This window comes from Erpetoichthys calabaricus, chromosome 9, assembly GCF_900747795.2.
Source record: "Erpetoichthys calabaricus chromosome 9, fErpCal1.3, whole genome shotgun sequence".
In the NCBI taxonomy this organism is placed as follows: Eukaryota; Metazoa; Chordata; class Cladistia; order Polypteriformes; family Polypteridae; genus Erpetoichthys; species Erpetoichthys calabaricus.
The window spans coordinates 132,969,710-132,984,908 of NC_041402.2; the positions used below are offsets into that span (position 1 = coordinate 132,969,710).

At 37.5% G+C, this 15,199-nt stretch overlaps 1 protein-coding gene across 2 annotated transcripts in view; it reads left to right on the plus strand.

The window, feature by feature from the left end:
* tat (tyrosine aminotransferase) overlaps positions 1 to 15,199 on the plus strand; it is a 49,725-nt gene that overhangs the window by 22,551 nt on the left and 11,975 nt on the right. For both annotated transcript variants that reach the window (XM_028810170.2, XM_028810172.2), the window contains 2 exons: positions 800 to 938; positions 2,719 to 2,771. In XM_028810170.2, the coding sequence (XP_028666003.1) occupies positions 800 to 938; positions 2,719 to 2,771 (192 nt within the window). The remainder of the gene's footprint in view (positions 1 to 799; positions 939 to 2,718; positions 2,772 to 15,199) is intronic.

The following is a 15,199-nucleotide window of genomic DNA, read 5'->3' on the forward strand; positions in this document are numbered from 1 at the left end:
CACTATTCAAGGAGTGAATGTAGAGGTGGTCCACTTGGAAGGTCCACGTCAATGACAGGTTGGACTGGTCTCAGAACACAGAGGAACTGTAAAGGGCAAAGCAGGCTTTGTTTAGGAGACTGTGTTCGTTTAATGTGGGTAATGACATCCTTTATAACACTTCAATGGTCAGGGCAAATTTCTACTCTATGGTGTGCTGGGCTAGTAAAACAACATCAATAAACGTCTACCAAATCAACAAGCTAATTGAAAGGACAGGGTGAGTTATAGGACACACTCTGGTCCCCGTGGAGGTAGTAGCAAAGGAGAAAAAGAAAACAGAACTGAGTTGCATTATGAACAATACTGCACATCCCAAGGCAGACCACTGTTCTACTAACCACAAATATAGTATATCTCAAACACTTGCTCAGCTGCCCGAAAGGAAGAGAAAGTCAGAGAAGCTGGGAAAATAGCAGAGCAGAGATCAGCATTCACAGACACTGCACTTAGTGAACAATTTGGTGGCATCTCCCAGCCCTATTGTGGACACCAGACGACATGACACATGAATGTACGGTACACGGTTTATTATCTTACGTCAACCCCTAGCCTTTCATTGGACACCCCCCCTCCCCTCCTCACCTCTTGTGGATGCTTGGCAACATTGTGTCCGTGCATCGGCATGGATGGATGCCTGACAGATGGAAATCTTATTGATTTATATATATAATGAAAAGATATTATATTGATTATTGCAATGAAACATTATTTCTAGTTTAGAGCCCTCACTCTTTTAATTTAATCATTTTTGTTCCAGCCTGAAGAATCCTGGGAAATTGACCTGAAACAGCTAGAATCTTTAATTGATGATAAGACCAGTTGCATTATTATTAACAACCCTTCTAACCCCTGTGGATCAGTCTTCAGTAAATCTCATCTTCAGAAAATTCTTGCAGGTATGTCGGTAAGAAAACTAAAAGCAGCATCAAGCTTGATATTGCAAAACTCTTCCCTTTCCTTTGTAATAACTCATTGACTTTCAGAAAGCTCACCATGGGCTTTCTAGCTTCCCTCTAGCTTGCTAGAATCTTTAAGGAAGTCAATATTTTGATAGACCTCAGAACTCTGAACATACTGTATCTGAGAATGGGTGGATAGTTAATGTATGTGTCATTCAGCATATGATGGAATCAGGCACAATTATTTAAAAAGTGAATATAGAACAATTGCCGAAGTCCTCAATGCAACAGCTGCTTACTTAGCAATATTTTTTCCTTGAGGTTCCCATGTGAACAATGCAGCCAAGTCTTTTTAGAGCATTTCATGACAAACTAATTTAAAATGGACTGTATTGTCATTTCCCTGTCCATAAGCACTATATCAATCCTACTAGTGAGTTTCCTTTACAATTCCTTTGATCTGAACATGACTGGTGATCCTTTAAGTGAGAGCAATTAGATGAGTGTGTCCTGTCATTTGATGGAGTGGGGCTTAATCTTGGTCCTTATGCTGCCAGAGCAAAACTCTGCTCTTCATGACTCATAACTGGACAATATTAGATTAACAATAGGATAAATATTTTACAGAGAATTTACTCTTAAATACTTTGTTGTGGTACTATGGATAAAGAACATTGGATAATTATAAATTATAAAATTTTAGATTAATATATGATACCATATCTTATTTAGATAACATAACAAATTGCTTACATAACATTAATATATACCAAAATTAAAATGTTGAATTGAAGATTGAATGTTTTTGAAATATTAATAATAGTACCTAATTTATATAGACATAAAGAGGTGGTCCTGTGGTCATAAAAGATCCCTGGACATCTTTCCCGATGTCCTGGTAAATTTCCCACCATAGCTGGGTCACTCTGGCCCCCATCATTTCCTGTCCCTTATTGACTAACTATCTTCCCCACCCATTCACCAATTAATAGCTAATGTGTGGTAAGCATACTGGCACACATCATCGAGTTCAAAGGCTGCACATTAGTGGTGTTTGATGTGATTCCTCACATGTAAATAGCTTTGAGTAGGTTTAGAAAAACACTACATAAATGTAATTTATTATTTTTTCATTATGATAGGTTTCTTTTAAATGACACAGAAGGCTCAAATAATGGATGACTGAATGGTTGCAAAAGGCAGCTAAAGGCTGAATTTGAATAGCTATTAAACAGGTTGCCATTATGGCACTGTGAGGTTGTGCAATGAGGACTGGTAGGGGCTCCACTCCAGTAAATGTAAAGGCATATGGCTGGCTCTAATGAATTCCAGATTTGAGAGTGACTTTGCAGTTTCTTAAATGTAACCAGAGCTTTGCTACGTGCTACACTCATAAAATTTGCTCTAATCTTTTGACAAACAGCTCACTCCCACCCCCTTGCACATCCTTCGTTTCACCCAATCAGATTTTGAGTCAGTTATGTGTCTACATGATGTATGGATACCAGTCCTGAATTACATAAAGCCATCCTCCCTTGTTAAAATTACAGAGACATGGAGACTGCATCCGCATTCTTAAGCTGGCCTGCAGTTTACATCAGATACAACATAATTGTTTTGAAATGGATAGACGAATGGATCTCAGATCCTATGAATTCAGTAAATGATGGTTATTAAAAATGATTTTTACTTTAATAGTATTTTAATGTAATTCTAAATACCACAATATACTACATGTATATAATAAAAGTGTACTTTACATTTTTTTCATTTTTAGTTGCTTCTAGAAACTGCATACCCATATTGGCTGATGAAATTTATGGAGACATGGTGAGTTTCATTGATTTCTTTTTGATGTAAGCTTGTAATAAATAATTAGACATTCAAAGTAGCTTTATACTTTTAATATCTGCAGGCATTATGTAGAGTAGCCAATATTTATTAAAGCATGTCCAAAAAAGAGAATTAATCTAAATACATTACTAATTTTTTCTCAAGACATGAACACTACATAGCATTATGGAGATCCATATTGATGATCCCTGAAACACGCTAGTCACCATTGCCACTGATCATTATAAAGGTAGAGGAGTTTCTACCTTTAAGGTGCCCATGACATTGCCCCACAATCCGCCAATGTTCATTGAGCACTAAAGCTCTGGCCATCAGATTCCTTGCTCATGCTATTGTGATAAGAGAAAAGTGAAGTACACGTCCAACTTTGGTACCTTTTACAGTTAGGAAGTGGCAATATTTTTTTTACCAGCAAACAAACATGATTTATAGATTTTCTTAACACCTCTCTGTGCTTTCTCTTGACATGTGTGACCAGCATGGGGTGCCACTGAGCCCCTAAACCCCGAAATATAACTACAAGGCACAATCCTGGTTCAAACAGAAGTTGTTCTTATTTTACAGTACCTTCACAGGCCTCCTCTCCTACAACAGTTCAATACAGTATGTTCTCTTGTCTCCTTCCACATCCCACGTAGTCTCATCCACTCTCCTCCTGACTCTGACTACTCATGCTAGAAACTCGGCTTCTTTTATGTCAGACCCAGAAGTACTTCCTGTGCTACAGCACTGTACACTGTAGGCACTTCTGGGTCAGGAGGAAGCCCTTCAAAGAGGGTTTAACGATCCCCTGCAGCTCCCCCACGTGGGGCCCAAGAACCCCGACAGGGCTGTTCCATGGGACTGCAATTCCCAGTCTGCCCTGCGGGTATCCGTATGGGATTACCACCAGTAGGATTCTAAAATTGTATGCATGGGGGGAAGACATAAATGCCAGAAGCAGTCACCTTCTGTCCTTCTAATCAGGTCTCCTGCCCTAGCAAGGAAGCATCACCTATCCTGGTTAGAACGCTGGACCATCCTTGTCCTTCCATTTCAGTCTCTCACCCTGGCAAGGAACCTGCCTCCATCCTGATCAAGACATCAGTCCATCAAAAATAGCACTCACACATGATAGATAAATAGAGCCACCTCATCTCTTGAAGTTCATTTAACAATTTATTTCAACAATCCACATGACAGCTGGCATTGCTGAAAGTTACCACAGGATGTGATTCCCCTTCTCCTTTTCCATATGTTCTCTGGCCCCCTGCAAACCTACTCACATGTCATAGATTTGAAGGGGATACAACCAAATACCAAATTAAAGACAGGTGCCACCATTAAAAATAAATGAGTTCACATTTTATGAGTATAAAGAAAATGTGAAGAATTTCAGCTAATAAACAAGAAAGGCAATAAACTGAGAATTACATTGATGCAAATGAAAAATCCTGTGCAGTGTCAAAAACAAATTCTAAGATAACTTCTATGTCAGTTAAACAAACTAGAGGATCTTTTTGAGCTAATTATTTGTTTCTTCCATGAGCCCCCAGAGCTATGAGGCACAAGCATCACCCACTGATCCATTATAGTATTTTATTTTATTGCAGTATATTATTTATTATTCTATCCTTCAATTGTCTAACCGATAATGCAGAACTGCAAGGCTCCAAGGCTTAGTCTAGTACTGGATACAAGGTGCCAGTCAACTGCAATAAGGGTCAATACTCCATGCCTTGTGCATTCACTCATAATAGGTAAATTATAGCAAAAAAAAGAAGTATAACATTTTCTGTACTGAGAAACCTTTAATTATAGCTTGAGTAGTTCCAATTCCACTAAGAGCTTTCAGTTTCTTTTAGCTCTATGACCAGCAATACAGCTTATGCAATGCGGTATTGCAACTTGTCTCCCACACGACAGGACATCAGGTACAGTGTCACTCAGTGGGGTCCTGGTGTAAAATAACAGATTAGTTCACCAATAATAGGCCTTAATTCAAAGATGAAGTCACCACAAGGTAAAGGCTACACTTAACTAGTGTTCTGTGCATCCATAATGCCTTGAATGTCAAGAGAAGCAAAGGAGCAGGCCTTTGCAAGCTGCCATCTGACATGTCACATGTGAACTTTATCGGACACTACGGATTAAGCCACTTCACCTTATCAGGTGAAGGTTTCAGCAGATCAGATAAGACAGATAACTGTCTAACGTCAGGTTACTTTCAAGTGATTACAGTGCATCACAGATCAGACTGGCCCATCAGAGTGATTGTGTCAGATTTGACAGTTGTGCTGCTGCTGAAACTACTAGCATGCACAATATCTTTCAACATTTGTTAAAAATTGTGTACTTTTTTTCTCTTTTAAAATATTTTTAGAACAATATATAGGAATTTCTGTAAACTTCTTTAAATAGCTATCCGTGATTAGGATAAAAAACCATAAAAAAAAAACCATATTCTTTCTCTACTTTCTGGTTTCTGATTCTACCGTTTCTTTGTCTCTGACCAATTTCTAGTTTACAATTAGGTTTTGGTGCGCAAGGTTTAGTCCTTACCCATAGGAAAATGTTACCGCTCAAAGGTTGATCGTTGAGGTCTCATGACACTTAAAGAGATTTTCATTTATGTTTCATTTGGTAGTCAACTTTGTCACTGGTGTTCCTCCTAAAATTCCTTAGGAGAAGTAGCTTTAGACAAAAAAGAGAAATGAGGGAAAGGAGTCAAAATTGAGAATTTTGTTTGAAAAGCATGATATTTTGTGAGATCTCTTTCTAGTCTTCCTTTTAATCTCTTTCAAGTTTTAATATTTTTCTCGAAAATCTCCATTTTCGATTTTTCATTTGGACAGTTTCTGGTTTAACAAACGTTTCATCTCCTGGTCTTCTTTTCACCTTTGAGGAGAATATTAGAAACAGGACAGTGAGGGCCTGACTCCATGCTGCTGGATTTAGAGCAAGGTAGCCTCTCATAGGCCCTGTGCCCTCATGTCCTAGACTGTGTCAGGCTACACAGATGTGGGCTCACAACAGTCCCGAGAAATGATTGGTGTGCAATGTGCTGCCTTGGTTTTTATAATATTTAAAATAAAAGTATGTTTGTCTTGGTTTACTTTATATACGTCACAAGATTAGCTGCAAATTTATTGGATAAATCCCTCTTACGTGTTCTATTTTTGGTAACAACACTGAAAAATTTCATTATAAAGGCTTGCAAGTCTATTTTGTGCAAGAATCTTTGACTTACAGTACAGTATTTGAAATTATTTTTAAAGCATTAATATGTTTTAAATTAAATTGTATAATTGACAGAAATGTTTCACTCCCAAATGCCTGATATTTTATGACACAATTTCATACTATTGTCGTATAAGTCTATTTCTGCCAATTAAACATGTTCCTTTTCAATTAGGCAGTGTGGTGTACTGGTTAAGGCTTTGGCCTTCAAACTCTGAGACTGTGGGTTCAAATCCTGCTACTGACACTGTGTATCCATGGGCAAGGCACTTGACCCGCCTGTGTTCTAAATGGAAAAAACAACAAGAGAAATGAAACCAATTGTTTCATAAATGTTGTAAGTCCCCTTGGATAAAGGTGTCATATACTGTAGATAAATTAAACTGAATTCATCCATCCATTTTCCAACCCGCTGAATCCGAACACAGGGTCACGGGGGTCTGCTGGAGCCAATCCCAGCCAACACAGGGCACGAACCAATCCCAGGCAGGGTGCCAACCCACCGCAGGACACACTAGGGCCAATTTAGAATCGCCAATCCACATGTCTTTGGACGGTGGGAGGAAACCGGAGCGCCCGGAGGAAACCCACGCAGACACGGGGAGAACATGCAAACTCCACGCAGGGAGGACCCGGGAAGCGAACCCGGGTCTTCTGTCTGCGAGGCAACTGCGCTACCACTGCGCCACCGTGCCGCCAAACTGAATTCAGTTCTGTTTATTCATATAATGCATATTTCAACATACAAGTCCAGTTGATTATATACTAAAACAATTTCAATAGAATTAAATTAAAACACACAGCGATATTCAGCGTAAACTCAAAGCATAATGTTGAAATAATATAACAAGTAACTCTGGGGAGACTCTTTAGGTTCTAAATCACTGTTGAAATCAATTGGTGTCTTTTTATGGCTTGGATTTTGGGAACTGGCCAGGGGGGTGAGTCTGCCCTTAATGCCTAACATACTTGTGAATGACTTGGCAGTTTTTATAAAAGTGAGGTGGTCTGATGCATTCTCTACAAGAAAAAAGTCATTAATTTGCTTGCTTTGTAACAAGTAGTAATAAAAACCAGATGTTAACTTCAAAGAGATAAGGTTCATTTACAGGGCCAGATGAAGACCTCTAGGGACCCTAAGCACTTAAAAGATTTTGGTGCTCCCATATTTATCTCATTCAAAATATAAACAATAATAAACAGTAAAGTTCTGTTTTTTTGAAATGAAACAAAATTTACAATATGATGGAGAGATGTGGGAGCCCCTTTTTGTGCACCATATGGTCCACGGTAAATCCGGCAACAGAAAATGTCTGTCGTGCCCCCTTTAACTTGATGTCCTAAGCACATGCTTATTTTGCTTAATCTAGTCCTGCTTCTTTGTTACAGCAGATGGTTAAAATATGATGTGAACTAAGCAAATTTTCAGATTCATTTAAAACTTGTGCAACCTTGATGAGGTTCCATTGTGCTCCAGCAAGTAGTCTGCTCAAGGTACCCAATCCTAATTTAAATTAATTCAGTACATTACAAAGACCCAACACTAAAGTATACCAATGCTCCCTCTGATTCTTTATAGACTGTGTGTGCAAAAAATACCCTTTGGGTAGATTTCTTTAAGCCAATTTAGAATTTGTGCACTCCAGGGCTCCAGGACTCAATGATACAACATCATATAAGCATACCACAGTGACTGTAATGCAGCTTATGAAAGATGCAATCATACAAAATTAAAACCTTTAAAATTATTTTCAGAAGTTACAACTTTAAGATTTTTTTAAAGATTTCTGCACATTAGTTGGCTGTAAAGAGCAATTTTTCATATTAAACAATTATATACATGCAATGATACAAGTTGTAACATTTCATTTATTTTTTATGGAAGCATTCATTCATATTTTGCATACTTTAATTGAAAAGTCTTTAAAGACTTTCCTTGCAGCCATTCAGAATTAACTCTAGCCCAATGTAATCATCCTCCATCCCAAAGACAGCTTTTGCATCAGTATTTTCAAATATTCGAATTGTAAACAATTCCTTCATTTTGTTTTTAAACTGTTCATTAAATTAAAACCACACTCACACGCTGCATTAATTACTAAGAACCTTCCCCAAATATCCGGTACTTTTGCAAAATTTGTAAACTGGTCATTCTAATGTGTAAATGTCACCATATCTGGAAATGTATTTATCAATTTGCTTTTGATTTTAATCAGCAATGAAGAATTTGAAGTTATTATATTATATAATATGATTAATTACAACATTGTTCTAAAACTGTAGCAACATTGTGCTGCTGATGCCCATTCTAAACTTTACAATGTTACCAAAGTGTAATTTTCAGATCTAATTCAGTTTACCAATGCAAGATAATAAGCTACTAATGGTGTCAAGCCACTTTTTTTGAAATGTTGGACTTAATGAAGCCAACACATTATTTAAAACTTCCAGCCGTATTCATAATTGTTGGATGCTCTGTATTTTACAACAATACTATGAAACTTTATTTTTGTATTTTTGTCTTCTTTAAAATATTCCAACAGAAATTCATAATTTTGAAGTGCAAAACATTTCTATAAACAGTTTACTTCATTTAATGAGGTTTAAGAAACTGAATAACATTCAGAAACATGCACTGTTTCCTAAAATATGCATGTCCTGGTGGAATACCAGCAGAACGAGAAGGGTCTGGCTGCAGACCTTTAGCAGCAGATCCCTCTGTGGCTCCTCCAGCCAAAGAATCTTGTAACATCATTCAGGGTCCTGCAGTTGGAGGTGTAAAGTGGAGGGTCTTGCCACAGGATAATGAGTGCATGTAAAGGCCGTGTTACAAAATAAATCATCGAGCACAGGCTTCATGGTTGGGGTACTAAAGGAGTAGCTCCATTTATTCACAATTAAGAAACAAAAATAAGTCGAATTCAGGGGAAAAAACAATTGGCATTCAGCGTTTCTCAATAACAAACTCCTGTTAACCAGAGGACACTAAACTTGTGGCAGTGCCTGTCCCTCTGAATCTTGGTTCTCAAAGACAATCCTTTGCTGCAGTACCTCTCAAGCATTGTGTTATGAGCTGCTGATGGTGGGTTGCAAGTTGATATTGTTTATAATGGTAGTTGGTTGCGGTAATGCACAAGGAGGTCAACCCCCTCCCCCACATGATTCACCAAGGTGGTCGAGAAGACTCTTGCGTGGTAAAAAGTGGGTTGAGACACCAGAAAGGTTGAGATACTCTCCAAAGTGCTCAATTTATACGCTGCCTTTAATGGAAGGGCAAGACTTGTGACACAGGTGGAGACTTACATCTCTCTTGACTGGCCAGTCAAAGCTACGGGTGAAATGAGAAGGTTGTCAGGACTTGCTCCAAAACGGAAGTGCTTGCCTAGACCCCAATGCACAGGTGTGTGCCAGTAGATATAAATAAATAAATGTGGCTGCATTTCACCAAATTAAAAACTAATACTATAAATTAAATAACAAATGATAGTTTACTTATTATTATTTGTAAAATAATGGAAACCTCCTTAAAACTGATTACAGCTGAAGTCAGAAGTCTACATAGACTTAGAATCAGTTGTTGAAAACTCACTTAATAACCCCTCCACAGATTTTATACAAATACTAGCAAAATACCCGCGCTTCGCAGCGGAGAAGTAGTGTGTTAAAGAGGTTATGAAAAAGTAAAGGAAACATTTTAAAAATAACGTAACATGATTGTCAATGTAATTGTGTTGTCATTGTTATGAGTGTTGCTGTCATATATATATATATACATACATATACACATATATTATATATATATATATATATATACTAGCAAAATACCCGCGCTTCGCAGCGGAGAAGTAGTGTGTTAAAGAGGTTATGAAAAAGTAAAGGAAACATTTTAAAAATAACGTAACATGATTGTCAATGTAATTGTGTTGTCATTGTTATGAGTGTTGCTGTCATATATATATATATACATACATATACACATATATTATATATATATATATATATACTAGCAAAATACCCGCGCTTCGCAGCGGAGAAGTAGTGTGTTAAAGAGGTTATGAAAAAGTAAAGGAAACATTTTAAAAATAACGTAACATGATTGTCAATGTAATTGTGTTGTCATTGTTATGAGTGTTGCTGTCATATATATATACATATACACATATACACACACATATACAGATATATTATATATACATATACACATATATTTTTTATATATATATTTTTTATATATATATCTCCATTTTGAGATGTTTTGTGTCTTGGTTGCCATGCTTTTGCTAAGTAGGACAACCAAGGAGCATACAAAAGTGGTCATTAATGCTATGGTATAAATGTCAAGGTTTTGCACATCTTGGTTTTCTCAGTTTGTGAATTCAACATAAACACCTAGCATTATTTTTGTTTCCTTGAAAAGAAAAATATTATTGGTCTTAACGCTTCAGCTCCGGTTGCGAGAATTATTCTGGTTATTGACTTCCTTACTCCATTTCTTAAATGTTGATATCTGTTTCACATCCTAGGCTTTGTTTATTAGATTTGTCTCCACCTCGGTGATGACTTTTGTACGTGACATTTTGTGTCACAATTTCAATTTCAATAAACAACTGCTGTCCCCTAGGTCAGTCAGTACAATCTCAGCCTTCCAATATTGTACACACTGGAGAAAAATTGTTCAATAGCAGAATAAGAAGGCAGAAACCACTGTATACTGATAAAAAAACAATTTTGCCAAAATACACATGGATAATCCACAACGGTTCTGGCACAATGTTTAACGGGTACTGAATCATATTTCAATATGCGTCCTCCCTATGTCTGGAGAAAAGCTAACATTGCATTCCACTCTTAGAACCTTATACCAATTTAGTTTTTGTTTGAGGATGGTTTACTACATCCATTAAGAATAGGCCTCAAAACTTCAAAAAAAGCCTAAATACTACAAATTAGACCTGAGGTCTACAGTAAGGGCGAAAGGAATCATCAAACCCCTGGCTTCATTGTATTTTGTTGTAAATAGTAGAGGGCAAATTTAAATAGAAAAGAAGAAAAGTAGTTAAAATAATTATTCAAAGGTGTGTATGGGGGATCTAAATGCACTGTCATCGAAGCTAAACACAAAATCCAAAATCAAAGTAAGAAGTTGTAGGTAAAGTTAATTTACCGGGAAAAAAACTAGGCAGAAGATCTTCACACATAAAGTCTCAATGAAGTTATTTGCAATCTTGGATACCAGGAACTGTTGTTGCTGACCTTTAACTCGATGAATTGGTACATGACAGGTCTTGGTCTCTCTGCATAGGTATAGCAACCACTCCATAAAATATGTATAGTATGGCACCCATACTAAACAAAATGATGCTGGGAAGCAACATAAAAATTATTTAACTAACTTGAATAACTATCATCCATCCATTTTCCAACCCGCTGAATCCAAACACAGGGTCACGGGGGTCTGCTGGAGCCAACCCAGCAAACACAGGGCACAAGGCAGGAACCAATCCCAGGCAGGGTGCCAACCCACTGCAGGACACACACAAACACACCCACACACCAAGCACACACTAGGGCCAATTTAGAATCACCAATCCACCTAACCTGCATGTCTTTGAACTGTGGGAGGAAACCGGAGTGCCCGGAGGAAACCCACGCAGACACGGGGAGAACATGCAAACTCCATGCAGGGAGGACCCGGGAAGTGAACCCAGGTCCCCAGGTCTCCCAACTGCGAGGCAGCAGAGCTACCCACTGCGCCACCGTGCCACACGAATAACTATCAATGAATCTGTAAAAGATTAACAAAACAGAAATCTACATATTAAGTTAAAAAACAGAAAAAGGCTGGGCAAGGAAAATATTATCAAACCCACTTCATAACACATAGAACAAAACCTTGATTATTTCATTTTTCAATGTATTCAGTAAATTTAAGAAAATTAAGCAAAATAAAACATTCCAAAATCAAAACAATAATAACTAATTCCAAAACAATTACTAAATTGCTAAATAACTAAAGACAATCAGACATCAGAAAAACAACAGGCAATCAAAATTGCCAAACCATGTCCACAAAACCAAAGGAATAGCAAATAATTTTGTGAGCCAACATTCCAAAAAAAAAAAAAAAAAAAACAAGAACCATTCCAAGGCTCATCAAAACACCAATGAATCTCACAAGATGGTGAAAAGGCAGGGTGTACAAAAAGGAAGCCAAACAACACAAGAAAAGAGAGGTAATGCCTCAGCAAATGGCTAAGGCAACAGATACCTTAAATAGAGAATAAAGTGTCAGTCCAGCCATCTATCCATCAAGGCCTTTTCAAACATACTTAATCCAGTTCAGATGTGTAGGGCTACAGCCTCAACATAAATTAATTACATACAGGAAAACATATTGAGAACATGCTATAATAATAATTAAATTCTTGGCAGACTGTAATGTTTTTTCTGCAAGATTTTAGTTTAATTTGGAAAATGTCTCACTACAGTTCACCATACTTCAGGGTAGGTACAAGGAGACTGCTATGACCTCCCTGAGATGAATTAAAAAAGTGTAAGTGAGCCCCCTAATGATTTCCCCTGTTTCAGATAAGATACAGCCACCTTTCTCTCCCATTTAGAACAATATGTATCCCACTTCAAGATCTTTCATTCCCTTATATGGGGCCAAGAGCCCTGATTTAGTTTTTTTTTTTCTTTCTTCCTTGCGCTTCATTTTAATGTGAACCAGGTAGCGTAACTGTTACGTGAAATTAGAAACAGCATTCCACACAAATAACAGCTTCCAGATGGTCAAACATCCTTTTGTCTCAAACATCAAGACACTGTTATATGCACTATACAAATAAAGTTTTCAAAAAGCTTAAAACTACTTTCCAGCAGTATTTTAATTCGGTTACAAAAACGGTGAAAGAAACATACTTTGTAAATGGAGATAATTTTTTTCATTAAAATGTGTTAGCCTTAATGAGCCTGCATGGGTTTCCGCTGGATAGTCCACCCACAAAACCCCAAACACATGCAGTTTAGGCTGAATTCCTACTTTCATACTGCCTGCAGTTAGGTAAGAACTGTGAGTGGATTAAAGTTAAATGTATTACTCAGTGCATTATGTGAAAAAGTTTTGTTAATTTGAAAATAACAATGAAAATAATGGCTGTTAGTGTGATTTTGCACTTTTAAATAATTCTTTGATTTCATTTGAGCACATTGTGAATTCAGGAGTTATTTTTCTACTTTTATAATTCTGTCCTATACTAAATTTATACATTTTTAAAGTTGCTTCCTTTGCAAATAAGACAATACCTTGTGGTTGTTGCAGAAGGCCCTTACGGTCAAAAATCTCTCAACACCCAGAGGATTAATGAGAATGGAGCCTGTAGTTCTTCTCTCGCTATACATCCTTCTATCCATACATGATACAAGTGCTGAGTGGCCAGAGCCTATGCCTGCAGCATCAGGAGCTTGACAGGAGATAACCCTAAATCTAATTATCGTAATTCCTTCTTTAAATTGTTTACTTTCAGTTTATCTAGCTCTCATCTTATAATTTTTGGTGATGACTTCATGCAGATATGAAAAGTGTCTCTACTTTTAGACCTAAAGTGAAAATATCAAAAATACAAGTGTAATTGTGTTTGGTAAAATACAGAAATAATTAGCAGCAGGGCACACAAGACCATTTACCAGCCACTAATCATTCAATCTTTTATCAATTCATTTTCTGAATCTTCTTTGTCCTAGTACAAAGTTGATCGATCATCTACTAAGCTAAAATTTCTTTTAATAATGAAATACATTCATTCATTCTTCACACACCATGAAGACCTTTGAGAGGCTGGGTCTGGACTGTATGAGTCCTCTTTGAAAGACCACCTTTGGAAGACCACTGCCTTTTGCCTGTCATGTAGGATGCAATTAACTGTCTGCTCCACAGAGCTTACACTCTCCTGGATAAAGCTGGCGGCACTGTGATGATTGTGTTTTTTGATTTCATCAGAGATATGCTAGTGGATGAGCCTATGTTGTCCTGGATAATGGACCCTCTGTCTGTCAGGCAACAGTTTGTGAGACTCGAGAAGTGTGTCTCTGATGTGGATGTGAGCGACATTGGAGCACCACAAGGAACAGTCCTGTCTCCTTTTCTCTTCACTCTGCACACCTCAGACTATAAATATAACACCAGGTCATTTCGCTTGTAGAAATTCTCAGATGACTCTGCATGTATGGGGTATATTGATAAAAGGGATGAGGCAGAGTATAGGAGACAGATGGAGAAGTTTCTTTCTTGGCATAGAAGGAATTTTCTGCAGTTTAGCATCAGCAACACCAAGGAACAGGTTATTGACTTTTGCTGCATCAAAGGACCTCTATGTCCGATCACCATTCAAAGAGTAGAGAGGAACTATATAAGAAAGGGAAGAACAGTCTTTTTTCTAAGGAGACTGTGTACTTTTAATGTTGGTAGTGACATGTTCTACAATTCTGTGATGGCCAATGAGGTTTTCTTTGCATTGGTGTGCTGGTCTGGTAACATCACTTCAACAGAAGTCTATTGAATCAACAAACTGAATAAAAGGGTACTACCTCCAGGAGCTACTACCTCAAGGGAGACCAGAGTGTGCCCCATAAGTGAGCCTGCCTTTTTAATCATCTTATTGATTGTCTGGGCCTTTCTGGAAGTGATATTCCCAGCTAAGCACACCACAGAGTAGAAAAATTACCCTGGCCATCACTGAGTTGTTATGTGAAGGATGTCATTACCCCCGTTAAAAGAACACAGTTTCTTAAGAAAAGAGAGTCTGCTCTGCCCGTTTTTATATATTTCCTCTGTGTGCCAAGACTAGTCCAACCTGTCATTGCTGTGGACCTTAAGTACATGAAGGAATGGACCACATCCACTCCTTTTTCAGTTTATGCAAATGGAGGTTAAGAAATGACAGGACTGAAGTGTTTAAAATTACAAAAGGAATTAGTACAGCAGATCCCAGATGTTATGTTAAAAAAATTCTCAAAATGAAACTTGTTAGAAGTTACATTTTTCACAAACGTTAGAAAGTTAATTAGATGGAATAAGTAACCAGGTAGTCTGGTAGACTAGGAATTTGGGGACTATCATGTTGGAGAAATTAGGTGAAATGTATTGCTGGGATGGTTTGGCTGAAAGGCCTGTTCTCATCAACATT